Source organism: Taurulus bubalis (genome assembly GCF_910589615.1).
Source record: "Taurulus bubalis genome assembly, chromosome: 7".
In the NCBI taxonomy this organism is placed as follows: Eukaryota; Metazoa; Chordata; class Actinopteri; order Perciformes; family Cottidae; genus Taurulus; species Taurulus bubalis.
Genome location: NC_136595.1, coordinates 9,532,579 through 9,560,232, shown reverse-complemented (window position 1 = coordinate 9,560,232; position 27,654 = coordinate 9,532,579). Strand labels below are relative to the sequence as shown.

The 27,654-nt window shown below is 43.2% G+C and overlaps 2 protein-coding genes across 2 annotated transcripts; both read left to right on the top strand.

Moving 5' to 3' along the window:
• Positions 1 to 954: 954 nt before the first annotated feature.
• Positions 955 to 4,224, top strand: LOC306739351 (carnitine O-palmitoyltransferase 2, mitochondrial-like; the record flags this gene model as incomplete). The annotated part of the gene is made up of 5 exons (XM_079221346.1): positions 955 to 1,127; positions 1,916 to 1,996; positions 2,104 to 2,210; positions 2,299 to 3,564; positions 3,896 to 4,224. 5 exons carry the CDS (start codon positions 955 to 957, stop codon positions 4,222 to 4,224), a joined length of 1,956 nt encoding a protein of 651 aa, XP_079077472.1.
• A 15,098-nt stretch (positions 4,225 to 19,322) lies between these two features.
• Positions 19,323 to 22,591, top strand: LOC306739189 (carnitine O-palmitoyltransferase 2, mitochondrial-like; the record flags this gene model as incomplete). Its single annotated transcript, XM_079221155.1, has 5 exons — positions 19,323 to 19,495; positions 20,281 to 20,361; positions 20,471 to 20,577; positions 20,666 to 21,931; positions 22,263 to 22,591. The coding sequence occupies 5 exons, from the start codon at positions 19,323 to 19,325 to the stop codon at positions 22,589 to 22,591; spliced, it is 1,956 nt and encodes a 651-aa protein (XP_079077281.1).
• Positions 22,592 to 27,654: the final 5,063 nt, after the last annotated feature.

The following is a 27,654-nucleotide window of genomic DNA, read 5'->3' as shown; positions in this document are numbered from 1 at the left end:
GAATGGTCTTTTTTAGGGCGCGGAATGGATGAATTGTGTGTCACTCATTTATAGCTTTAATCAGTGATTGGCAAAACTGCTTATTAGACCCGTCTTTCTTGGGCCAAATGGACCTGGCCCCAGCATGTGCACGGCGCAAGAGATATGTGCACTGGAGCAGCTGAGGTGCAGGGGCGGAGAGGACAAGCAGGAAAAGCATATTTTGCGCAGATATCCTATTTTACAAATATTACTGGGTATATTCTATAGCTCATGAACACAAATATTGACAATTTGTATAATTTATTAATATAATGGTTTTTATAATTAATCATATTATAAATATTTTAATTGTTTGGGTGGCTGAAGGTGGGGCCAGGCCCCATAGCCCTCTATTGGCCGGCCGCCACTGCTGCTGACCTCTTTTGGGTAAATCTGTTCAATGTCTTACGGGTAAAGTATGATTCATCGAAAGGGTACGGTGACTTACTGCTTGGCAAAATCTCAAACATGCTGTTTTGTGAAGTTAAAATTGGTTCTCACTGGGAATATGCAATCAAATGTCCTGAGTGATGAATGAATACAAAATAAATAGTACGGTTGTCTGTTTTTCTCAATTTAATTTATATCCCATTTTATTTATTTTTCTCTTAACTTATTAAAATAAGGTCTTTTATCACATGTGCGTCCTCCCAGTGTAAAATATGCCTACATAGGCATTTAACGAAAGAAACATTCTTTCCATCAGATTCTATGTCCTTGACTCCTCTCTCCTCGCCTTCCCTTCTCGCATCTCCCGTGGGCGTGACTAAGAGGCAAGGAAATGAATAGAGACAAGTTAGCATAATACATAACACACGTAGTCACCTCAAGTGATTCATTGTCTCTTTAGATTTTGTCTTTGACCGTTAGCTTCAGCCGGTGTGCTTTGCGTCGATTAAAAACCCAGGAGGTATTCAGTCTGCTAACAGCACCATGGCCAGTCTGCTTTCAGTGCAATGTGTTGCCTCTCTGAGGAAATCCAGGACTTATTTAAGAACTGCTGTTCTGGGCATCAAGAGACACTACAGCAGCAAGAAGGAGTCTTCAACTGAGTATTTGAGCCAAAGTGTTGTGCCATTGATGCATTACCAGAATAGTTTACCCAGGTAAGGAGACAAATGTAACATTTGTCAGACACATTTTATTTCACATGATTAAAACTGTGACTCAAAGGGTCTGTGTCACTCTGCCAGGCCATTGTGAAATAATGTATTAATTTAGTTATGAAATAAATTGTTCTATGAAAAAGTGCATTTTTACAAATGAGCACTATTTGTGCCAATAGAACAAGCATATCCTGTATTTTACCTCCCACGTTAGTTTTGGGATAATAGAAACTCTGATATGATTGTGACACGCAGCAATAAATTCATTATTTTGAAGTTGAAGCACTGACTCAAAGTCAGGTTTAGACTTTTAACTGTAAATATCTGGATTCATGAGGACTATTCCAGTCTTGCTGCTGTTCATTTTGTGAAAGCTTTTGATCAATAACTTGAAATGTAAGATATAAATGCTGTCACATTGAGTCCACATTTAATTTGAATAACATTCCCCTTTGTTTAAAGGTCAGTGGTATTGACATTCACTAATATTTATGTAAACTTAATTTTATTCAGGATAATCTATTGAGATTTAAAAATCTATTTTAAAAGGGGGTTTCTATTCAAGATGACAGTGGACACAAAAAACGTACAGGAAAAACTGATTTAAAAACAAAATAGCAGAAAGATAAGAAAGAAATACATAAAAGAGATGGCAGACGAGAAATTAAAATCAAAGAATTTTTAATTTCACATTTAAAAAAAAAAAAAATCTGCTGTTGGACGATAAAAGTATTCTATCATTTGATCTAAACGTGACGAAATGTGAACAAGTGTTTTTAATTGTTTAGGCTACCCATTCCAAAGCTAGAGGACACTGTCAGGAGGTATTTAGCTGCCCAGAGGCCTCTGTTGGATGATGACCAGTTCAGGTAAGTTTTTAACCGAAAATCAACCTTTATGACGTAATTATTTGAAACAAGTGTCTATATTAACTACTTGAATCCTACCTGCAACAATCTAAACTGTGAATCCTCAGAACAACAGAGAAAATTGCACAGGATTTCCAGAACGGTGTGGGGAAACAGCTGCAAGAGGAACTGGTAGCTCAGGACAAGAACAATAAACACACAAGCTACATCTCAGGTGAGTGTGTTATTCTGACTTTACCCTGATATTGAGCATCTCAGATACATCACTAATGAATCTGTTTGATTTATTTATTTTCTCTCAGAACCATGGTTGAACAAGTTTCTTTCGAATCGCTTCACTATGATACAGAACAACCCATTCTTGCTCTTTAATCCTGACCCTAAGACAGCGTACAATGACCAGCTTGTGCGGGCGACCAATCTGGTTGGTTCAGTAGTGCGCTTCATGAAAACACTGCGAGCCGGATTCCAGGAGCCAGAGGTTTTCCACCTCAACCCGTCAGAGAGTGAAAGAACAAGGTCCATCCGCTGGGTCCCGTCTTCACTGTCCCGCCCCCTGGACATCTCTCAGTTCTTGTACTTCTTCAACACAACTCGCATCCCCAAGAGGGGGAGAGATGAGCTCTTCACCGACGAGAAAGCGCGACATCTCCTCGTTATGAGGAAAGGCAACATGTATGTGTTTGACGTTGTAGACAGGGATGGGAATTTGTTGAAGCCTGCAGAGATTCAGTCCCACTTGAAGCACATTTTGTCCGACCCAACGCCAGCGGCTGCCTTTCCTCTCGGGATCCTGACCAGTGAGAACAGAGATGTGTGGGCCGGGCTGAGAGACAAGCTGATAGCTGTTGGAAACGCAAAGGATTTATGGAGTGTCGAAAGCGCCCTTTTCTGTCTCAGCCTGGACGATGAAAGCATGAGGGACTACATCCACATCTCCCACAACATGCTGCACGCCGACGGCTGCAACCGGTGGTTTGACAAGTCCTTCACAGTCATTCTGACCAAAGATGGACAGGCAGCCATCAATTTTGAGCACTCCTGGGGCAACGGCTTAGCTATACTTCTTTTCCTCAATGAGATCTTTCAAGACACAACTGAGCGGCCGCTGGTAAACCCGGGCTCTGCTGCTGCTGCTGTGGATTCAGCCTCTGCTGTGCGCAGACTAAAGTTCAACCTGGACAGCGGGCTGGAGAATGGCATCAGAAGAGCCAAAGAGAACTTTGACTTAACTGTATCGACACTCACCATTGATACCGTGGCGTTCAAGAAAGGTGGCAAGACACAGTTAAAGAAGAGCAAAATGAGTCCAGATGCTGTAGTCCAGCTGGCTTTTCAGATGGGTTTCCTGAGGCAGTATGGACAGACAGTAGCAACATATGAAGCCTGTAGCACTGCAGCGTTCAGGCATGGCCGCACAGAAACCCTCCGGTCAGCCACCACACACACAAAACGATGTTCACACGCCTTTGTTTTCCAGCCAGGACAACACAGTGCGGAGCAACTACAGGCCATGCTGAGTGAATGCTCTAAATATCATGTGCAGCTCACCAAAGAAGCAGCTATGGGTGTGTATCAGACATTTCTACAAGTATTTAAAGGATTGCAACTTGTGCTTTTTGTGAAATATTCAAAGTGGTTCTGCAGATATAGTTTTACTTGTAGTCATTATACTGTCAAGATAGTCTTTCCCTGTTGGTAATGTAATAGGTTGTTAGGTCATTTATTAAGAGGGATTTATATCTAGGCCTAATATCTTCTGATGACTAGGTTGCACCTTATGTGCACTAAATGAAAAATAATCTGTAAATTAGCTTTTTCAGACAACACCGGTCTCAAAACACACACACACACCTTTTGATCTTCTGTACTAACCACTTCTTTTATTTTTCTGACTAGGACAAGGTTTTGACCGTCACCTGTTTGCCCTGCGATACCTGGCCAATTCAAAGAGCGAGCCTCTGCACAGCCTTTACACAGAACCAGCTTACGCTGCCATCAACCACAACATCCTATCCACAAGCACCCTCGCCAGTCCAGGTATGATTCTGGGTGGCTTTACCCCGGTGGTGCCTGATGGCTTTGGTGCTGGCTATAGTGTCCATGACGACTGGCTCCAATGCAATGTGACCAGCTACCCGACTCGCAACGTCCATGAATTCGTGGAGTGTGTCCACCAGTCCTTAGAGGACATTTTCACTGTCCTGGAAGGAAAGACACTCGGCTAAGAAACACAAGTGTTTATCATTAAAAATACTTGATTTTATGGAACAGTGGTGATTGAGACTTTAAATGTGTTATTTTTAAGGGATTTGCATATTACGGGAGGTAATAAATAACAAGGGATCTTGTCAATTTATAAAAATTGATGGTCATGGACCTTTCACTGGCATGAGATTGTTCTGCTCACAGATGACCTAAAGACCTGGATGCAATCCAACTTCCTCAAACTCAACAAAGACAAATCGGAAATCCTTATCATCGGCCCCAACTCACTCTGCATCGATGGCACCACTTGTTTCTGCTTCCACACACATCTGTAGCCATTGCGTCATCTTTGAGCCAACCCTCTCCTTTGAACGCCACGTCAATCACAGACCAAAAACTGCCTTCTTTCATTTTAAAAACATCGGCCATCTACGCCCCTCCCTTTCCTGAAACACTCATCCAAGCCTTCATCACCTCTGGACTGGGCCACTGCAACAGCATCCTGTGCAAAATCATCAACAAACTCAGCTGCCCATCTCCTCTCCCAGTCCCGTGCCAGAGACCAAATCACCCCTGTCCTTCAAAACGAAAGAATCCACTTCAAGATTCTCCTCATCACCTACAAAGCCCTTCACAACCTCGCCCCTCCATACCTCTCTGGCCTCTGACCTCCTGCAACGCTCTCACCCTCAATATTCATTGAATGTGCTGTAACTCCGTTACGTTATTCATTCTGGCCACATGACATCTATTGCTTCTGTCCATCCGGGGAGAGGGATCCTCCTCTGTTGCTCTCCCTCAGGTTTCTTCCCCTTTTCCCTGTGAAAGGGTTTTTACTATCTTTATTGGGGAGTTTTTCCTGATCCGATGTGAGGTCCCGGGACAGGGATGTCATGTGTACAGATTGTAAAGCCCTCCGAGGCAAACTTGTATTTGTGATGTTGGGCGATATAAAATAAACTAAATTGAATCTCAGATCTGCAGATGCCCAACTCCTTACCTTTTTGTTTCTCACCATTGTCATCTTTCTTGTTTTGTTGTTGCTTCTATTGGTTGTGTAATGGGAAAAATACTGCACTTATAATTGTTGCAGGTTTGAATATCATATCCAGTGCGGGGGTGCGTCGCGCCGTGTGCCGCGATCAGCTGTTATAGCAGGACACAATCCACGGCTCGCCACTGCATTTTAGAGTCCAATTAACCCTCATCATATTATATTCAATATAATCATGTTGGCAAGAACCTTTTGAGGTCCCTATTTTGTGAAACTTGAGTATACTCATTATTGTTAAACTTCCCCAGAAATCCCATGCTTTATAAACATTCCCTTATTAACACATTATTTTCCAAACCCTCCCCCATCTGCTTCTTGCCTATAAGGTACACCTCTCTCTTATCTGTCTGCTATAACTTTCAACTCGTGAATCTGTCGTTGAAGACCCAGAAACCTGTGACCTCCCTAAGACAGCATTCTTCCTATCTAATTGCCATAATACAATGAAGTCACCCTTCCTTCCGCCCACACTCTCTATCTGGGCATGTTTGCGCCAAGTATAACTGAGCCCCATTACCAATGTTAATTTGTACTTCTCTGCTGAACGTTCATCGTCCTGCAGACTTGTTCCTTCTTGCAAGAATAAATACTCAGAAGCATCTCATCCGAATCTTGTGAATAGGAGTTACAAATAATTCCACCACAGTTGTCTTTACCATGTAAAGTGCCTTGAGTATCTTGTAAAGCGCTATACAAATAAAATGTAATATTATTATTAATTCAAAAAAACTAAAATACCACTGAAACATATTTAATCATCTGACTTTGCAAGACTTCAGTCTGTTAAGTCAGCAGTGTACTTCAGCCTGATTTGAATCATTAGCTGAGATTTTACTTTAGGGTTACATGAAACAGTGACAGGTTACAAGATTCAGAGTGCTGGTAATATTGTTTTTGCAGCAGGGCTTCGCAGATGAACTGCTCTGCAATACAGATTAGAGTATGATGTCAGCTTCTGTGCCTTTTCAAAATGTGAATTTAATTGCTGATTGTCTCTGTAATAATTCCTCATTGATCTCTTTGAATATATTTGGAAATAAAAATGTAATAACTAGCTCCATTATTTCCTAAATGTTTGTTGATGAATGCCATTTAGTAAAAAAGGTTTTTCTATGCACAAGACTATTAAATAGAATATATACTATAACATTATCATTAAACGATAAGCCATAATGTTGACACCAGCAAAAGACACTTGTAATTATTATATTATATATTATTATATACAAGTAGCTTAGACAAGTAGTACATTTCTTTATAAGTAAGGACATGCACTTCAACACGTGTGACCTCTGACTTGTGGCCCAGCTGCATCATCTTCCAAATATTTTGTTACAGCGCTGTATTTTATTCCCTCTGTCAGACGAGCATAACAATGTTAATGACAACTTACATGTTGTTAACCTTTCCTTAAATTCACAACCTGGTGTGACAAGAATGTGAATATGTCACACATTTTTACACACAAGTATGTATAATAGCCTTTATATTTTATTGTGTGAAGCACCACAATGTTTGTATAAAAAGTACGATACAAAAAAACAGTGACGTATAGTTGTGGGGGCGTGGGAACAGTCCCGGAAGGAGGCCTAATTGGCCTCAGCTGAATCAAATTGTGTCTCTGCCTGATAAGCAGGTGGAGGAACGAAGGCGGAGAGGAGGTCGGAGCCACAGTCGTGAGACTGTGCGAGTTAGAGCCGGAGTCGCAGGCATTTGGCGTTCAATAAACCATTTGAGAACCCATACAGTTGTGTGCTGGTCTTTGTGCGAGGGGAAACATCACAGGGGTAACGGGAGCACGTTACAATAGTATACTAAATAAATAATAAGCACACACCTGTCTATCCAATTCATCTGCAATAATAATGACTTGATATTAGCAAGTGCCGCTGCTACCGGCAAATTATTATATCAGTGAGAGCATTGTTTTGCAGTCAGCAATCATTTGCTGCATTTCACAAGTTTGTATACATAGACAGGAGTAGTTGTGCTTAAAACAGTGACGGGCCGTCAGATATACCTTCTCTGATGGCCTAAACAGAATCACATTTTATAATTTACATTTACATTTTACATTTTAATTTCACAAATACACTACATGTATTAGAATTGTTTTTGGAGTGGATGTCAGAGCTTCAGAGGCTGGAGGATTTCATTCCTGAGATGAAGAGGACAACGGCAATAAAAGGGATCCATTTGAGATGGGTAAGTGTATTTACTGAACTTTGCAATAGCATATTCATGTTAGTAATGGGAGCCAGCTAGCGCTGCTGCTAACAGGGAGCTAGTGGGAGGTAGCTAACGAGGAGATAGCTGGCTACAGGCTGAACAGTGCTTAATCAAATATTGTCACTATCCCCGTTAACTTTCTTTCAATGAACTTAGTACACCTAGTAGTGTTGGATCTCTGCTACGTGTTTGTAAGACTGTAGCTATCGATAGTTTGAAGTTAGCTTAGCAATGTTAGCACGTAGCCGTGTTGGATGTTGTCTTATGGTGTGTTCACACCGAACGCGGCGCGAATTTGACGCGTGACCAGGTTACATGCAAAGTCAATGCACAGACACGCCACCCCACGGGGCGGTGCGATAGACGTGTTTGAGGTGGCGCAAATAGCGCGTTTGACGCGGGGCCAACAGAGCGAAGGACGCTGCGCGAATTCGTGCGAGTTGAATCAAGCCAATCAGCGTTGAGAATCAGCGTTGAGAATCAGCGTTGAGAATCAGCGTAGAGAATCTCCGCCGGTCACCACCGCCGTCTTGCTGTCGCTGAATCAAGCTGTTGCTGCTCCGCCAAAAGTCGCGCTGCTAGCTGCCGTTATTCAGACATTGTTGCGGGACTACGAATAATATTATGAACCCAGACACCATGGAGTTTGATGTTTTGACGTATGTGGAATTTACACAACAAGTATGAAGCAGAACTAGTCGTTATTTCCATGGTGGATGGCGGGAGCGGTATCCGTTTTACGGAGATAAGCCAGACGCAGTTTCTGGAGGAGCTGTGTGCGGCTACGGATGATGTTATGAACCCAAACGCGAGGGCGTTTGATGTTCCGACATGTTTGGGACTTCCACAACAAGTATAAAGCAGAACTAGTGGTTATTTATTTCATGGTCGATAGCGGAAATAAAAGCTTTTTTCATGGAGATAAGCAACGGAGATAAGCCACGCCTTCGGTGTGAATACCCTTTTATTGTCGAGCGAGTAAACTACCATGTAAACGGTTCGGTGTGAACACAGCATTAGGTGTCTGTAATACTGAAAAACGGCACGGCACAGTACGTAATCCTTACTACCGTAGCCCTCGTTAGATTGTTTATGTTAGCAACGTTAGTTGCTGTATCTCTGTTACGTGTTTGGAAAACGGCACGGTAAGTAATCGTTACTACCGTAGTGTTAACGTTACGTTAGCAGTTTTAGCTCATGTCTTGAGCATAGCTGGACCTCTGTTAGCTTAGCAAAGTAGGACATCTCATGCAGTGTCTTGAGCATAGTCAATGTTTGATCTCCGTTAGGTGTCGGTGTGTAATCGTTACTTTCTTTCAGTGAACTCATTCTAACTAGTATTAATTTATTTTACACAGGATTCACAGCTGCGAGGGTCCAGAGGACAACATGCAGCATCGCAGTCCAACTCTGCCTGCCAACAGATGACCACTGCAGGCCACAGCATCCCCACCATACAATAATACATTTGATTTTAGACATTTATTTACACGTGTCTACCAATCTATTCAAATATTTCACTGCTTTTGTGAACCTAAGACCTTTGGTTGGTAAAACAATTTTTAGCATCAAAACAGTTCGACCGCCTGAGTAAAGTTATGTTTTCACAAGAGATCAACTTTAGGTAGGGTGACCAGACGTCCTCTTTTTCCCGGACATGTCCTCTTTTCGAGACCTAAGAAATGCGTCCAGCAGGGATTCCAAAAACGGCCCGGATTTTGCCTCGTTGGATATTTGTGTTTCTCTGGGTCTTTCACAAACTAGTTATTACGCCCTTACAAGTTTTGGAAATGGTATCTCCCGTTCCACCATCTTGCGTAAGCTCGGACTGTAGAGAGAACTGTCATTGGTCGACCGATCTCAGTGTTGCCAGATGCACGATAATTATCCTCCAAATACGACCATTTTGAGCCTTTGGTACGATACTTCGCCATTTCCAATCTGGCAACACTGAGCACCTTGCCACCTCCACTAGTTGCATTGTTTACAACAACAGCACATGACATCTGCAGCGCTACCCCCCGCGACGAAGTGTCCTCTTTTTCACAAACTCAAATCTGGTCACCCTACTTTAGGGCCATATTATCACTTTACACTTGTGTCTTAGGACAATGCTGCGTCATTATATAGAGAGCTGAGATTGTTCTGCAATTTTTGATGTAAAACACATGGGTATCTATCATATGCAAGTGCCTTTAAAAGGAGAATTTAAGAAATGATGTAAAATCGAGAAAATGACCCCCGACTCGAGAGGGTTAACATGCGCTGTGATTGGTCAGTCGGCCAGCGTGACTTTTGTCAACAGAAAGCTACCAAGCTGCTAACAGAACTTTGGTGAGTGAACTGCTTATTTTATTGTGTTTTTAAATCTGCAGTAGCATTGTGTTAATGCAGTGGTTCTCAAACTGTGGGGCGCGCTGCTTTTTTATTTATTTTATTTTTTCAATATACTTTTACATTTTTATAATTTGTATAATCCTTTATTAATCCAACAGTGGGTAAATTATTCTCTGCATTTTACCCATCCTTATTAATTAAGGAGCAGTGTGCTGCTGTGACGCACTGGGGGTTCAGTTACTTGTTCAAGGACACTTCAACACACAAACTATGGGGAGAACAGGGATCGAACCGGCTACCTTGTGGTTTCAGGACGACCACTGGGTCATTGAGCATGAATTGAGAGCAGCCGTATCAAATCTAAAACCCTGTTTTCTATTTTTCCGACCACTCAAAGCACTTTAACACTACTTGTCATCATTCACCCATTCACACCCATTCATACACTGATGGGAGGGACTACCATACAAGTCCCATCAGGACTAACTAACATCCATACACCGTAGGCACAGCTACGGGAGCAATTTGGGTTAAGTGTCTTGCCCAAGGAAACATTGACATGGGCTAGCGGAGTGTCCTCAACTCTCTCCTCGTGTTTGTGTAATAGGCAGATCATTTAGTATGGCCTCCACTTCACATAACAGTGTGAACTCCTTCATCCTCCTAACAGTGTTACAAATCCTCCTGACCATACATGTGATGCACTCCCAAACGGGATCCAGCAGGAGGAGCGAAACTCCATCTAATTCCTTCCTGTGCCTTAATATTTTTTATTTGATTGTGATCTGATAAACCTACAGCTTCTCTTTCAGCTCCCACACAGTTAGTTACGTTGTCCGATCTCATCGTAGAAACTTGTCCTCGTCACCATCTCCAAGCTGAAAGGCAGACGAGTCGGCGTGATGACGATGACGCCACTTGATAACTTCTTTAAGACACGAAAAGGCTTCAAACTCCCATATATGATATTTACTCATATTAAATATTATGTTGTAGAGCCAAATGTTAAACTCTCCAACGCTTCTGAACTGGAAGTGCCACAATGATAACTAATTTCCGGGTTTTGAAACTCAACTGCAGCGCTCCATTGTACAGAAATGTTCACATCAGCAATTGGATATTTGTAAAAATGTGAATGATGATATATATGGTGAATACTAATGTGTTGGTCAGATGTCACTCAAGAAGTGGCAGCAATTCATCTTTTATTCTGAAGCAACAAACAGCCAGGCATAGACTTTGTATCTAAAACATTTTATTTTGATCAAAAAGGTGTTAGTTGTCCAATAGTGTCCCAGTTAAGCATGTAGTATACAAATTTGCACAGAGACTGATTAACCGTGATTTACAGTTCCCTAAACATGGAATTTCTAATTCGTGAGGCACACAGTTAGTTTGACAAGGAATGTGTTCATTTACTTGACATGACAGAAGAGAGCAGTTAAGCGTTTAATCCACAGTTATGACACAGCCGTGTTAACTTGGTGCGGGGAGTTCAGAAGAGGCTGTCGACGTCGCCCATTTCCACAACTACTGTCTTCAGCTGGGAGTAGTACTCGATGGTCACCTGGCCGTTCTCTCTGCCAAAACCTGGTGCAGCACAGTAGATATCCGTTTTAGTGATTCACCCTCCTTTCATTCAGTAAAGATAATGCAGGTCACTCGTTGCAATTAAATGTTATACTATGTGTTGGAACAACAATGGGGTTTTGTTGTTTGAGAGAAACACTGAGTGAATGGGGACATGTAGTTCCTTTATTTGAACACAGGGTGGACCATTCAGCTCAAAGGGCATATAGGTAAGTGTCTGCTAATGAGAACAGGTGTGTGGATGGGAAGCACAATAGTTTTTGACCGTGGTCGAGTCAGCTTCTCGTGCGTTTCAGTTAAGATCAAGTGTTGTATCCTGTGTTGTGCTGCAGCATGTAAGCCATAACTTAATTCAAGTGTATTGGACATGCGGATTAATGCTATGGTGTCACGGAGCAGAGAATAAATGGATCAAAGAGACACAGCGCAGTGGCCATTGGATTTGTTTGTGGCAAGAACACGCGTCCGAACATGTTCTCCCATTCGCCCACCTGGTGACTCTAAGACTTACATTGGGTAAGGTTGGAGCCTCTACACTATGAATGCATTTCTTTAATAATTCGGAACATTTTAATCTTTTTTTTTTTTAAACACCCCACCTGACATCTTGTATCCTCCAAATGGCACTTCCACTGACTGATGTTGTAGTTGTTGATGAAGCAGGTCCCTGCCTCCAGCTTCTCAGCCACGCGATGGGCTCGGGAAATGTCCCTGCAGTCAGAGGAAAGGAACAAGATTCACTTTGTAAGCATAAAAAGAAAAAGGTCTGTACGCAACTTGACCACACAGTTGGAATGCTGTGTCGTCTGCACTCCAACCTCACAGACTACTGTTGCACAACAAATCACACTTTGTAATTGCAACACTCTTATTTGCTGCTCTGTGGAAACCCTGGACAGCAGCCAATGGGATGCAATATCAACATTATCTTTGATAGCAAACTGTCAGCGTTGTTAATCAGTAGTTACGGCAATCTTCAAAGTAACTGCATGCGTGTACTCTGCTGACCTGGTGAAGACGCCAGAGGCCAAACCAAACATGGTGTTGTTGGCTCTTCCGATCACTTCTTCCTCCGTGTCGAAAGGCAGCACCGACATGACCGGGCCAAAAATCTCCTCCTTTACACAGGTCATGTCATCCCTGCAGTTGTCTGCACCGGGGAGGGGGAAAACAGACTTGGTGTAACACACCAGGACAAGAAAAAAACATCACTATGCGATGGTGTGTCGTCAGTGAAAAAAAAACATCTGTAAATTGTGTGTTCCCCTGAAGGAAAGGTGCGCTCACCTTGGCTCACGCAGTGAGACGCCGAAGGAGAGGAAAACGTGCCGGTGTCACACCCCAACTGGTTTTCAAACCTACTGGTTTCTCTACGCGTGCGTGCGTTGTCTTCACTTCCCAGCTGCAGCGGTTTTCTGTCTGGTCACCAGATTCGTCACACATTCACAAACATATTGCTGAAGATCTTCAAGCCACATTTCATCTCCATTGCAGCGATCGTGATTGTATAAGTGAGCGCTGCATCACAACCACGTATGAAGAAATACATTAAAGAAAATATATTTATAAAAAGATCGCAACGACCTGGATTCGATCCCTGTCGAGCAAAAAGAAAATCTACTGAAAGATGGTGGCTCAACCTACAGAGCTACCTATTATTAAAAAAACTCAAGTCATTTCAGGTATTACTCATGTATGTCACATCTCCTCTGTGTCCAGGGAACTTCTTGGTCTAGGTGAGCTGAAACAACTGGTTACCTCGGGCGGATATTAAACCACGTCTCAACATATTTAGCGATGCTTTTTCGCGAGGCTACGGCCAGACACCACTGACGTATTTTGACAAAAACAATTCTACTTTTGTGACGATCGTATTGTGAAAAGACACTAAAAACATTGCGAACACTGAGACACAGGAAAAGTGGAAAACTAGTAATGTTCTACACACAAAACAATGAAGAACATATATTGCTGGAGATCTTCACGCCACATGGCATATCCTTTGCGGCGATTACAGTTGTTTAAGTGAGCACTACATCACAACTGCATATGAATAAACACATCGAAGAAAGATAAATGTAAAGATCGCAACGACCTGGATTCGATCTCTGTAGAGCAAAAATTATTACGTGTTATGTGCTGGCAATGCGCCACCAATCATTAAGCAAACTTAAGTCATTTGGGAATTTATTGATTAAGTCACATCTGCCCTCAGGGAACCTTTTGTTCTGGTGATCTGAAACAACTTGTTTCAGGCGGATATTAAAACACTGTCGTGGAACTCCACAAATATATTGTTGCCGATTCTGGAGTCAGCTATACTTTTGCAAGATGATGCTGCTGCTCATTATTACTCGTAATAAAGTTCCCCATCAAGGGATTACATTGACGGCTTTTTAAATGACATTTAAAAACTTGGTTAGGAAAAGATATCACAGTGTTGTGCGGCTTGCTGACTAGCTGTTAACTCTCTGCCGTCGTAAGCCTGCTTGTAGTCCAGTAGTGCTGACTGCAGAAGAGGCGACAACATGTTTGTGGAGTTCCACAACAGTGGTTTAATATCCGCCCGAGGTAACCAGTTGTTTCAGCTCACCTAGACCAAGAAGTTCCCTGGACACAGAGGAGATGTGACATAAATGAGTGATACCTGAAATGACTTGAGTTTTTTTAATAATAGGTGGCTCTGTAGGTTGAGCCACCGTCTTTCAGTAGATTTTCATTTTGCTCAATAGGGATCGAATCCAGGTCGTTGCGATCTTTTTATAAATATATTTTCTTTAATGTATTTCTTCATACGCGGTTGTGATGCAGCGCTCACTTATACAATCACGATCGCTGCAATGGAGATGAAATGTGGCTTGAAGATCTCCAGCAATATGTTTGTGAATGTGTGACGAATCTGGTGACCAGACAGAAAACCGCTGCAGCTGGGAAGTGAAGACAACGCACGCACGCGTAGGGAAACCAGTAGGTTTGAAAACCAGTTGGGGTGTAACACCGGCGTGCTCGTCCGTTTCAGTAAACGGGGATCTCGTACAGTGCTGCCGGGAATATTTCTCTCCAACGTCCGCTCACTGTGCAACAAACTGGACGAACTCCAGCTTCTTGTAGGGAGAGACAGATACTTTTCTTCCTCCTCCGTTCTATGCTTCACGGAGACCTGGCTCAGTGGATCGATACCAGACTCCGCGCTCCAGCTGGCTGGCTTCCAGCTGTTCAGAGCGGACCACGACACGGAGCTCTCCGACAAGACGAAGGGCGGAGGAATCTGTTTCTACTTCAACAACGGCTGCTGTAACGACGTAACAGTGATTCTACAGTACTGTTCGCCGGACCTGGAATCCCTCATCATCCACCTCAAACCCTTCTACTCCCCACGTGAGTTCGCTTCATTCATCCTGGTCGGTGTTTACATGCCGCCGCAGGCCAATGCGCAGGACGCACAGCGGACACTCGCCAAGCAGATACGGTGTGTGGAGCGGACCTACCCGGACTCCTTAGTTATTGTCCTTGGGGACTTTAACAAAGGTAAACTCAGCCACGAACTTCCTAAATACAAACAGTATATTAAATGCCCTACTAGAGAGAAGAGCAGAGTCAAAATACAGGTTTAGCAAGGCGGTGAGAGATGCTAAACGACTGTACTCTGAGAAACTGCAACAACAGCTATCAGCAAGTGACTCTGCTTCTGTCTGGAGAGGGGTCAAGCAGATTACCAGCTACAAGCCGAAAACCCCCCACGCTATGAACGACCTCCGCCTGGCAGACGAGCTGAACAAGTTCTACTGTCGCTTTGATAGACAACGGAGCAGTCCTGACGCCATCCCCCACAGGCCCATCAGCCAGCCACAAACCATCAGCCCACCCTCCCCCAGTCCATCAGGGGCTCACGCCTCTCTACCACCGCCCTCCCCAGTGACGACCCTCACTATTCTGGAGAGGGACGTCAACAGACTGTTTAAAAAACAAAACCCCCGCAAAGCACCGGGCCCGGACTCAGTCTCCCCCTCCACCCTGAAGCACTGTGCTGATCAGCTGTCTCCGGTGTTCACAGGGATCTTCAACACCTCCCTGGAGACATGTCATGTTCCAGCCTGCTTCAAGGCCTCCACCATCATCCCCGTCCCCAAGAAACCCAGGATCACAGGAGTCAATGACTACAGGCCCGTCGCCCTGACCTCTGTGGTCATGAAGTCCTTTGAGCGCCTGGTCCTGTCCCACCTCAAAACCCTGACTGACCCACTCCTGGACCCTCTGCAGTTCGCCTACAGGGTCAACAGGTCTGTAGATGATGCAGTCAACATGGCCCTCTACCACATCCTCCAGCATCTGGACTCCCCAGGAACCTACGCCAGGATCCTGTTCGTGGACTTCAGCTCTGCCTTCAACACCATCATCCCGTCTCTGCTGCAGGACAAGCTCTCCCAGCTGCACGTGCCCGACTCCACCTGCAGGTGGATCACAGACTTCCTGACTGACAGGAAGCAGCACGTGAAGCTGGGGAAACACGTCTCAGGCTCTCGGACCATCAGCACCGGTTCCCCCCAAGGCTGTGTTCTTTCCCCGCTGCTCTTTTCCCTGTACACCAACAGCTGCACCTCCAGTCACCAGTCCGTCAAGCTCCTGAAGTTCGCGGATGACACCACCCTCATTGGACTCATCTCTGGTGGGGACGAGTCTGCCTACAGGTGGGAGACTGACCACCTGGTGACCTGGTGCAGCCAGAACAACCTGGAGCTCAACGCTCTGAAGACAGTGGAGATGGTTGTGGACTTCAGAAAGAATGCAGCCCCACCTGCCCCTCTCACCCTGTGTGACTCCCCCGTCGACGCTGTGGAGTCCTTCCGCTTCCTGGGCTCCATCATTTCCCAGGACCTCAAGTGGGAGCTGAACATCAGCTCCATCACAAAGAATTGATTTGATTTGAAACCTTTGCACTTTTATTGTTGGGTAGGATGGACTATTTTGTTTTTCTTTGACTTTGAATGTCACTTGCAGCCCAGTTATTCAGTTAGTTTGCACTTTCAGAGGCTGATTGCTATTTTGAGTTAATTTTAAAGCATATTTGCACTTTAATTTGTATTACTATTTAATGTATTTGTTATGATGATGTTCAGATCTTGTTAAATACATTTGAATTTCAAATTCCAACATTGAGTCATTATTTTTATTTGCTATGAGAAATAGTCATTAGATTAGTCGACTAATTGAAAACATAGTCGATAGATTAGTCGATTATGAAAATAATCGCTAGTTGCAGCCCTAAGCTGTGTACCTGGTGAGCAGGGTCCGGGTCGTCGTCAGTCTTCCACGACAGCGTAGGTGCTGGTGGCTGCATGTTATTCAGTGTAGCAGATGTGAATCCTCTCTGTAAAATAAATGATTACTGGTCACTACTAAGTTCACTGAAAGAAAGTTATGATTGCACACCAAAACCCGTAACAGAAATCCAGCAGGGACTATGCTCAGGGAAGAGCTGAATGTGCTAACTGCTAATGTAAACAAACTACGTGCGTACCTGCGTTACGCCAGACTCGAGCAGCAAGGGAGCGGGACCAGCTAAATGTGCTCACTCTGCTAGCGTAAATATGCTATTGCAACACAAAGTTTAGTTGCTAAATACACTTACCCATCTTCCAATGGATCCCTTCTGTCTGCATATTTCTCTTCATCGCAGGAGTCGAAGCCTTCAGCGTCTGACGCTCCTGTCGTCCTCGTCGCCAAAATCGCCGCCACAGCTTCCTCCGTAGTAAAGTGTATCTCTCTTCTTTATGAATGAAAATGCCAGCGTGTTTACAGGTGTGTCGTTACATGCTTGTTCATTGTGAGTTTCTTGAGTGTTCATTGGTTCGTTGATTTCACAAATTGTCGAAGGACACATGATTCAACAAATCACGGTGAAGGATTTTGTGTGACGAGTACTTTTTTGGCACACGTCATATGACACGTCGATGCCCCTATCTCTTGTCTGAATCATGGTAAGATATTGCAGGAGGAAGGCAGCGGAAGTAGGAAGTCTCCTCTTTTCAGTAGACGTTAAATATATTTCTGCGATGTATTATTGCGAAGATATGAATATTTTAAAAACGTGGACGCGTGTTGGCAGGGTCGAAAGAGTTAAGGCAGGCAACAAAAACAACAACGTTGATTGACAAACAGTTTCTAAAGCCAGAACACAAATTGGGTTACTTGCATATACTATAATAACCGACAGCATGCCGTCCAACAACTCGTTTTGTGCCGTCTTTGAAGTGCCTTTAGAAACGCTGGCTGTCTTGCTCCTCCAGCACTCTGAGAAGTCAGTCTCGTCATGCAAGGCCAACTCAAAAGCCCCAGGAAAATTCACACAATGAATTATTTTGGATAGAATTGTGCCTGTTTTTATCCACCTCATTGTGTTTCTTCACCGCAGTCCTGTGGCCGTTGTCCAGCTGGGTAGCGATGTTGACTTAGCCTGATATGCTAGCTTAGTAGCTTGACGGAGTTATCCATGTGTTCTCATGTTTTCTTCATTTAATTTTTTTCCGACAAGTGCTTCATGTCCCTTACTCCTATAGCTGTCCATGCTGGATCGGTCCCTGTTGATTTAAAAAGCAAGCATGGAAAGTAAAATACGGCGTTAGCACGACTGTATCTAGCAGCTAGCTTAGCCAAACCGTCCTGGTGTAGCCATCTCCACAGAAGCTCCTTCCCTTTCACGCCAGTCTGTTGTCTTATGGTGAGGTCCGGTTGATCTGGGACCAGGTGTTTTACCTGTAGTTTCTCCGCCAAAGTTCTTCTCTCAAATGGGTGTTTGAGGAGAGATTATACCAAGTAAGCGTTTGGTCTTCTTTGAAGAGCAGTGCTCGCACTCACCACTGTCATGTTGTTATAATGGCACCTCGAGAGACTATAGCCCTGACGAGAACGAGAGACGGAAACGCGCACCCTAGGGCCAAATGAGGATGGCCCTACGGTGAGTCTTTTTTAGGGCGCTGAATGGATGAATTGTGTGTCACTCATTTATAGCTTTAATCAGTGATTGGCAAAACTGCTTATTAGACCCGTCTTTCTTGGGCCAAATGGACCTGGCCCCAGCATGTGCACGGCGCAAGAGATACGTGCACTGGAGCAGCTGAGGTGCAGGGGCGGAGAGGACAAGCAGGAAAAGCATATATTTTGCGCTGATATCCTATTTTACAAATATTACTGGGTATATTCTATAGCTCAAAAACACAAATGTTGACAATGTGTATAATTTATTAATATTATTATAATTTTTATAATTAATAATATTATAAATATTTTAATTTTTTGGGTGGCTGACGGTGGGGCCACGCCCCATAGCCCTCTATTGGCCGGCCGCCACTGCTGCTGACCTCTTTTGAGTAAATCTGTTCATTGTCTTACGGGTAAAGTATGATTCATCGAAAGGGTACGGTGACTTACTGCTTGGCAAAATCTCAAACATGCTGTTTTGTGAAGTTAAAATTGGTTCTCATTGGGAATATGCAATCAAATGTCCTGAGTGATGAATACAAAATAAATAGTACGGTTGTCTGTTTTTCTCAATTTAATTTATATCCCATTTTATTTATTTTTCTCTTAACTTATTAAAATAAGGTCTTTTATCACATGTGCGTCCTCCCAGTGTAAAATATGCCTACATAGAATCTGATGGAAAGAATGTTTCTTTCGTTAAATGCCTATGTCCTTGACTCCTCTCTCCTCGCCTTCCCCTCTCGCATCTCCCGTGGGCATGACTAAGAGGCAAGGAAATGAATAGAGACAAGTTAGCATAATACATAACACACGTAGTCACCTCAAGTGATTCATTGTCTCTTTAGATTTTGCCTTTGACCGTTAGCTTCAGCCGGTGTGCTTTGGGTCGATAAAAACCCAGGAGGTATTCAGTCTGCTAACAGCACCATGGCCAGTCTGCTTTCAGTGCAATGTGTTGCCTCTCTGAGGAAATCCAGGACTTATTTAAGAACTGCTGCTCTGGGCATCAAGAGACACTACAGCAGCAAGAAGGAGTCTTCAACCGAGTATTTGAGCCAAAGTGTTGTGCCATTGATGCATTACCAGAATAGTTTACCCAGGTAAGGAGACAAATGTGACATTTGGCAGACACATTTTATTTCACATGATTAAAACTGTGACTCAAAGGGTCTGTGTCACTCTGCCAGGCCATTGTGAAATAATGTATTAATTTAGTTATGAAATAAATTGTTCTATGAAAAAGTGCATTTTTACAAATGAGCACTATTTGTGCCAATAGAACAAGCATATCCTGTATTTTACCTCCCACGTTAGTTTTGGGATAATAGAAACTCTGATATGATTGTGACACGCAGCAATGAATTAATTATTTTGAAGTTGAAGCACTGACTCAAAGTCAGGTTTAGACTTTTAACTGTAAATATCTGGATTCATGAGGACTATTCCAGTCTTGCTGCTGTTCATTTTGTGAAAGCTTTTGATCAATAACTTGAAATGTAAGATATAAATGCTGTCACATTGAGTCCACATTTAATTTGAATAACATTCCCCTTTGTTTAAAGGTCAGTGGTATTGACATTCATTAATATTTATGTAAACTTAATTTATTCAGGATAATCTATTGAGATTTAAAAATCTATTTTAAAAGGGGGTTTCTATTCAAGATGACAGTGGACACAAAAAACATACAGGAAAAACTGATTTAAAAACAAAATAGCAGAAAGATAAGAAAGAAATACATAAAAGAGATGGCAGACGAGAAATTAAAATCAAAGAATTTTTAATTTCACATAAAAAAAAAAAAAATCTGCTGTTGGACGATAAAAGTATTCTATCATTTGATCTAAACGTGACGAAATGTGAACAAGTGTTTTTAATTGTTTAGGCTACCCATTCCAAAGCTAGAGGACACTGTCAGGAGGTATTTAGCTGCCCAGAGGCCTCTGTTGGATGATGACCAGTTCAGGTAAGTTTTAAACCGAAAATCAACCTTTATGACGTAATTATTTGAAACAATAGTGTCTATATAAACTACTTGAATCTTACCTGCAACAATCTAAACTGTGAATCCTCAGAACAACAGAGAAAATTGCACAGGATTTCCAGAACGGTGTGGGGAAACAGCTGCAGGAGGAACTGGTAGCTCAGGACCAAAATAATAAACACACAAGCTACATCTCAGGTGAGTGTGTTATTCTGACTTTACCCTGATATTGAGCATCTCAGATACATCACTAATGAATCTGTTTGATTTATTTATTTTCTCTCAGAACCATGGTTGAACAAGTTTCTTTCGAATCGCTTCACTCTGATACAGAACAACCCATTCTTGCTCTTTAATCCTGACCCTAAAACAGCGTACAATGACCAGCTTGTGCGGGCGACCAATCTGGTCGGTTCAGTAGTGCGCTTCATGAAAACACTGCGAGCCGGATTCCAGGAGCCAGAGGTTTTCCACCTCAACCCGTCAGAGAGTGAAAGAACAAGGTCCATCCGCTGGGTCCCGTCTTCACTGTCCCGCCCCCTGGACATCTCTCAGTTCTTGTACTTCTTCAACACAACTCGCATCCCCAAGAGGGGGAGAGATGAGCTCTTCACCGACGAGAAAGCGCGACATCTCCTCGTTATGAGGAAAGGCAACATGTATGTGTTTGACGTTGTAGACAGGGATGGGAATTTGTTGAAGCCTGCAGAGATTCAGTCCCACTTGAAGCACATTTTGTCCGACCCAACGCCAGCGGCTGCCTTTCCTCTCGGGATCCTGACCAGTGAGAACAGAGATGTGTGGGCCGGGCTGAGAGACAAGCTGATAGCTGTTGGAAACGCAGAGGATTTATGGAGTGTCGAAAGCGCCCTTTTCTGTCTCAGCCTGGACGATGAAAGCATGAGGGACTACATCCACATCTCCCACAACATGCTGCACGCCGACGGCTGCAACCGGTGGTTTGACAAGTCCTTCACAGTCATTCTGACCAAAGATGGACAGGCAGCCATCAATTTTGAGCACTCCTGGGGCAACGGCTTAGCTATACTTCTTTTCCTCAATGAGATCTTTCAAGACACAACTGAGCGGCCGCTGGTAAACCCGGGCTCTGCTGCTGCTGCTGTGGATTCAGCCTCTGCTGTGCGCAGACTAAAGTTCAACCTGGACAGCGAGCTGGAGAATGGCATCAGAAGAGCCAAAGAGAACTTTGACTCAACTGTATCGACACTCACCATTGATACCGTGGCGTTCAAGAAAGGTGGCAAGACACAGTTAAAGAAGAGCAAAATGAGTCCAGATGCTGTAGTCCAGCTGGCTTTTCAGATGGGTTTCCTGAGGCAGTATGGACAGACAGTAGCAACATATGAGGCCTGTAGCACTGCAGCATTCAGGCATGGCCGCACAGAAACCCTCCGGTCAGCCACCATACACACAAAACGATGTTCACACGCCTTTGTTCTCCAGCCAGGACAACACAGTGCGGAGCAACTACAGGCCATGCTGAGTGAATGCTCTAAATATCATGTGCAGCTCACCAAAGAAGCAGCTATGGGTGTGTATCAGACATTTCTACAAGTATTTAAAGGATTGCAACTTGTGCTTTTTGTGAAATATTCAAAGTGGTTCTGCAGATATAGTTTTACTTGTAGTCATTATACTGTCAAGATAGTCTTTCCCTGTTGGTAATGTAATAGGTTGTTAGGTCATTTATTAAGAGGGATTTATATCTAGGCCTAATATCTTCTGATGACTGGGTTGCACCTTATGTGCACTAAATGAAAAATAATCTGTAAATTAGCTTTTTCAGACAACACCGGTCTCAAAACACACACACACACCTTTTGATCTTCTGTACTAACCACTTCTTTTATTTTTCTGACTAGGACAAGGTTTTGACCGTCACCTGTTTGCCCTGCGATACCTGGCCAATTCAAAGAGCGAGCCTCTGCACAGCCTTTACACAGAACCAGCTTACGCTGCCATCAACCACAACATCCTATCCACAAGCACCCTCGCCAGTCCAGGTATGATTCTGGGTGGCTTTACCCCGGTGGTGCCTGATGGCTTTGGTGCTGGCTATAGTGTCCATGACGACTGGATCCAATGCAATGTGACCAGCTACCTGACTCGCAACGTCCATGAATTCGTGGAGTGTGTCCACAAGTCCTTAGAGGACATTTTCACTGTCCTGGAAGGAAAGACACTCGGCTAAGAAACACAAGTGTTTATCATTAAAAATACTTGATTTTATGGAACAGTGGTGATTGAGACTTTAAATGTGTTATTTTTAAGGGATTTGCATATTACGGGAGGTAATAAATAACAAGGGATCTTGTCAATTTATAAAAATTGATGGTCATGGACCTTTCACTGGCATGAGATTGTTCTGCTCACAGATGACCTGAAGACCTGGATGCAATCCAACTTCCTCAAACTCAACAAAGACAAATCGGAAATCCTTATCATCGGCCCCAACTCACTCTGCATTGATGGCACCACTTGTTTCTGCTTCCACACACATCTGTAGTCATTGCGTCATCTTTGAGCCAACCCTCTCCTTTGAACGCCACGTCAATCACAGACCAAAAACTGCCTTCTTTCATTTTAAAAACATCGGCCATCTACGCCCCTCCCTTTCCTGAAACACTCATCCAAGCCTTCATTACCTCTGGACTGGGCCACTGCAACAGCATCCTGTGCAAAATCATCAACAAACTCAGCTGCCCATCTCCTCTCCCAGTCCCGTGCCAGAGACCAAATCACCCCAGTCCTTCAAAACGAAAGAATCCACTTCAAGATTCTCCTCATCACCTACAAAGCCCTTCACAACCTCGCCCCTCCATACCTCTCTGGCCTCTGACCTCCTGCAACGCTCTCATCCGCAATATTCATTGAATGTGCTGTAACTCCCTTACGTTATTCATTCTGGCCACATGACATCTATTGCTTCTGTCCATCCGGGGAGAGGGATCCTCCTCTGTTGCTCTCCCTCAGGTTTCTTCCCCTTTTCCCTGTGAAAGGGTTTTTACTATCTTTATTGGGGAGTTTTTCCTGATCCGATGTGAGGTCCCGGGACAAGGATGTCATGTGTACAGATTGTAAAGCCCTCCGAGGCAAACTTGTATTTGTGATGTTGGGCGATATAAAATAAACTAAATTGAATCTCAGATCTGCAGATGCCCAACTCCTTACCTTTTTGTTTCTCACCATTGTCATCTTTCTTGTTTTGTTGTTGCTTCTATTGGTTGTGTAATGGGAAAAATACTGCACTTATAATTGTTGCAGGTTTGAATATCATATCCAGTGCGGGGGTGCGTCGCGCCGTGTGCCGCGATCAGCTGTTATAGCAGGACACAATCCACGGCTCGCCACTGCATTTTAGAATCCAATTAACCCTCATCATATTATATTCAATATAATCATGTTGGCAAGAACCTTTTGAGGTCCCTATTTTGTGAAACTTGAGTATACTCATTATTGTTAAACTTCCCCAGAAATCCCATGCTTTATAAACATTCCCTTATTAACACATTATTTTCCAAACCCTCCCCCATCTGCTTCTTGCCTATAAGGTACACCTCTCTTATCTGTCTGCTATAACTTTCAACTCGTGAATCTGTCGTTGAAGACCCAGAAACCTGTGACCTCCCTAAGACAGCATTCTTCCTATCTAATTGCCATAATACAATGAAGTCACCCTTCCTTCCGCCCACACTCTCTATCTGGGCATGTTTGCGCCAAGTATAACTGAGCCCCATTACCAATGTTAATTTGTACTTCTCTGCTGAACGTTCATCGTCCTGCAGACTTGTTCCTTCTTGCAAGAATAAATACTCAGAAGCATCTCATCCGAATCTTGTGAATAGGAGTTACAAATAATTCCACCACAGTTGTCTTTACCATGTAAAGTGCCTTGAGTATCTTGTAAAGCGCTATACAAATAAAATGTAATATTATTATTAATTCAAAAAAACTAAAATACCACTGAAACATATTTAATCATCTGACTTTGCAAGTCTGTTAAGTCAGCAGTGTACTTCAGCCTGATTTTAATCATTAGCTGAGATTTTACTTTAGGGTTACATGAAACAGTGACAGGTTACAAGATTACAAGATATTGTTTTTGCAGCAGGGCTTCGCAGATGAACTGCTCTGCAATACAGATTAGAGTATGATGTCAGCTTCTGTGCCTTTTCAAAATGTGAATTTAATTGCTGATTGTCTCTGTAATAATTCCTCATTGATCTCTTTGAATATATTTGGAAATAAAAATGTAATAACTAGCTCCATTATTTCCTAAATGTTTGTTGATGAATGCCATTTAGTAAAAAAGGTTTTTCTATGCACAAGACTATTAAATAGAATATATACTATAACATTATCATTAAACGATAAGCCATAATGTTGACACCAGCAAAAGACACTTGTAATTATTATATTATATATTATTATATACAAGTAGCTTAGACAAGTAGTACATTTCTTTATAAGTAAGGACATGCACTTCAACACGTGTGACCTCTGACTTGTGGCCCAGCTGCATCATCTTCCAAATATTTTGTTACAGCGCTGTATTTTATTCCCTCTGTCAGACGAGCATAACAATGTTAATGACAACTTACATGTTGTTAACCTTTCCTTAAATTCACAACCTGGTGTGACAAGAATGTGAATATGTCACACATTTTTACACACAAGTATGTATAATAGCCTTTATATTTTATTGTGTGAAGCACCACAATGTTTGTATAAAAAGTACGATACAAAAAAACAGTGACGTATAGTTGTGGGGGCGTGGGAACAGTCCCGGAAGGAGGCCTAATTGGCCTCAGCTGAATCAAATTGTGTCTCTGCCTGATAAGCAGGTGGAGGAACGAAGGCGGAGAGGAGGTCGGAGCCACAGTCGTGAGACTGTGCGAGTTAGAGCCGGAGTCGCAGGCATTTGGCGTTCAATAAACCATTTGAGAACCCATACAGTTGTGTGCTGGTCTTTGTGCGAGGGGAAACATCACAGGGGTAACGGGAGCACGTTACAATAGTATACTAAATAAATAATAAGCACACACCTGTCTATCCAATTCATCTGCATTAATAATGACTTGATATTAGCAAGTGCCGCTGCTACCGGCAAATTATTATATCAGTGAGAGCATTGTTTTGCAGTCAGCAATCATTTGCTGCATTTCACAAGTTTGTATACATAGACAGGAGTAGTTGTGCTTAAAACAGTGACGGGCCGTCAGATATGCCTTCTCTGATGGCCTAAACAGAATCACATTTTATAATTTACATTTACATTTTACATTTTAATTTCACAAATACACTACATGTATTAGAATTGTTTTTGGAGTGGATGTCAGAGCTTCAGAGGCTGGAGGATTTTATTCCTGAGATGAAGAGGACAACGGCAATAAAAGGGATCCATTTGAGATGGGTAAGTGTATTTACTGAACTTTGCAATAGCATATTTATGTTAGTAATGGGAGCCAGCTAGCGCTGCTGCTAACAGGGAGCTAGTGGGAGGTAGCTAACGAGGAGATAGCTGGCTACAGGCTGAACAGTGCTTAATCAAATATTGTCACTATCCCCGTTAACTTTCTTTCAATGAACTTAGTACACCTAGTAGTGTTGGATCTCCGCTACGTGTTTGTAAGACTGTAGCGATCGATAGTTTGAAGTTAGCTCAGCAATGTTAGCACGTAGCTGTGTTGGATGTTGTCTTATGGTGTGTTCACACCGAACGCGGCGCGAATTTGACGCGCGACCAGGTTACATGCAAAGTCAATGCACAGACACGCCACCCCACGGGGCGGTGCGATAGACGTGTTTGAGGTGGCGCAAATAGCGCGTTTGATGCGGGGCCAACAGAGCGAAGGACGCTGCGCGAATTCGTGCGAGTTAAATCAAGCCAATCAGCGTTGAGAATCAGCGTTGAGAATCAGCGTTGAGAATCAGCGTTGAGAATCAGCGTTGAGAATCAGCGTTGAGAAGCTTTGCCCGTCACCACCGCCGTCTTGCTGTCGCTGAATCAAGCTGTTGCTGCTCCGCCAAAAGTCGCGTTGCTAGCTGCCGTGATTCAGACATTGTTGCGGGACTACGAATAATATTATGAACCCAGACACCATGGAGTTTGATGTTCTGACGTATGTGGAATTTACACAACAAGTATGAAGCAGAACTAGTCGTTATTTCCATGGTGGATGGCGGGAGCGGTATCCGTTTTACGGAGATAAGCCAGACGCAGTTTCTGGAGGAGCTGTGTGCGGCTACGGATGATGTTATGAACCCAAACGCGAGGGCGTTTGATGTTCCGACATGTTTGGGACTTCCATAACAAGTATAAAGCAGAACTAGTGGTTATTTATTTCATGGTCGATAGCGGAAATTAAAGCTTTTTTCATGGAGAGAAGCAACGGAGATAAGCCACGCCTTCGGTGTGAATACCCTTTTATTGTCGAGCGAGTAAACTACCATGTAAACGGTTCGGTGTGAACACAGCATTAGGTGTCTGTAATACTGAAAAACGGCACGGCACAGTACGTAATCCTTACTACCGTAGCCCTCGTTAGTTTGTTTATGTTAGCAACGTTAGTTGCTGTATCTCTGTTACGTGTTTGGAAAACGGCACGGTAAGTAATCGTTACTACCGTAGTGTTGACGTTACGTTAGCATTTTTAGCTCATGTCTTGAGCATAGCTGGACCTCTGTTAGCTTAGCAAAGTAGGACATCTCATGCAGTGTCTTGAGCATAGTCAATGTTGGATCTCCGTTAGGTGTCGGTGTGTAATCGTTACTTTCTTTCAGTGAACTCATTCTAACTAGTAGTAATTTATTTTACACAGGATTCACAGCTGCGAGGGTCCAGAGGACAACATGCAGCATCGCAGTCCAACTCTGCCTGCCAACAGATGACCACTGCAGGCCACAGCATCCCCACCATATAATAATACATTTGGTTTTAGACATTTATTTACACGTGTCTACCAATCTATTCAAATATTTCACTGCTTTTGTGAACCTAAGACCTTTGGTTTGTAAAACAATTTCTAGCACCAAAACAGTTCGACCGCCTGAGTAAAGTTATGTTTTCACAAGAGATCAACTTTAGGTAGGGCGACCAGACGTCTTCTTTTTCCCGGACATGTCCTCTTTTCGAGACCTAAGAAATGCGTCCAGCAGGGATTCCAAAAACGGCCCGGATTTTGCCTCGTTGGATATTTGTGTTTCTCTGGGTCTTTCACAAACTAGTTATTACGCCCTTACAAGTTTTGGAAA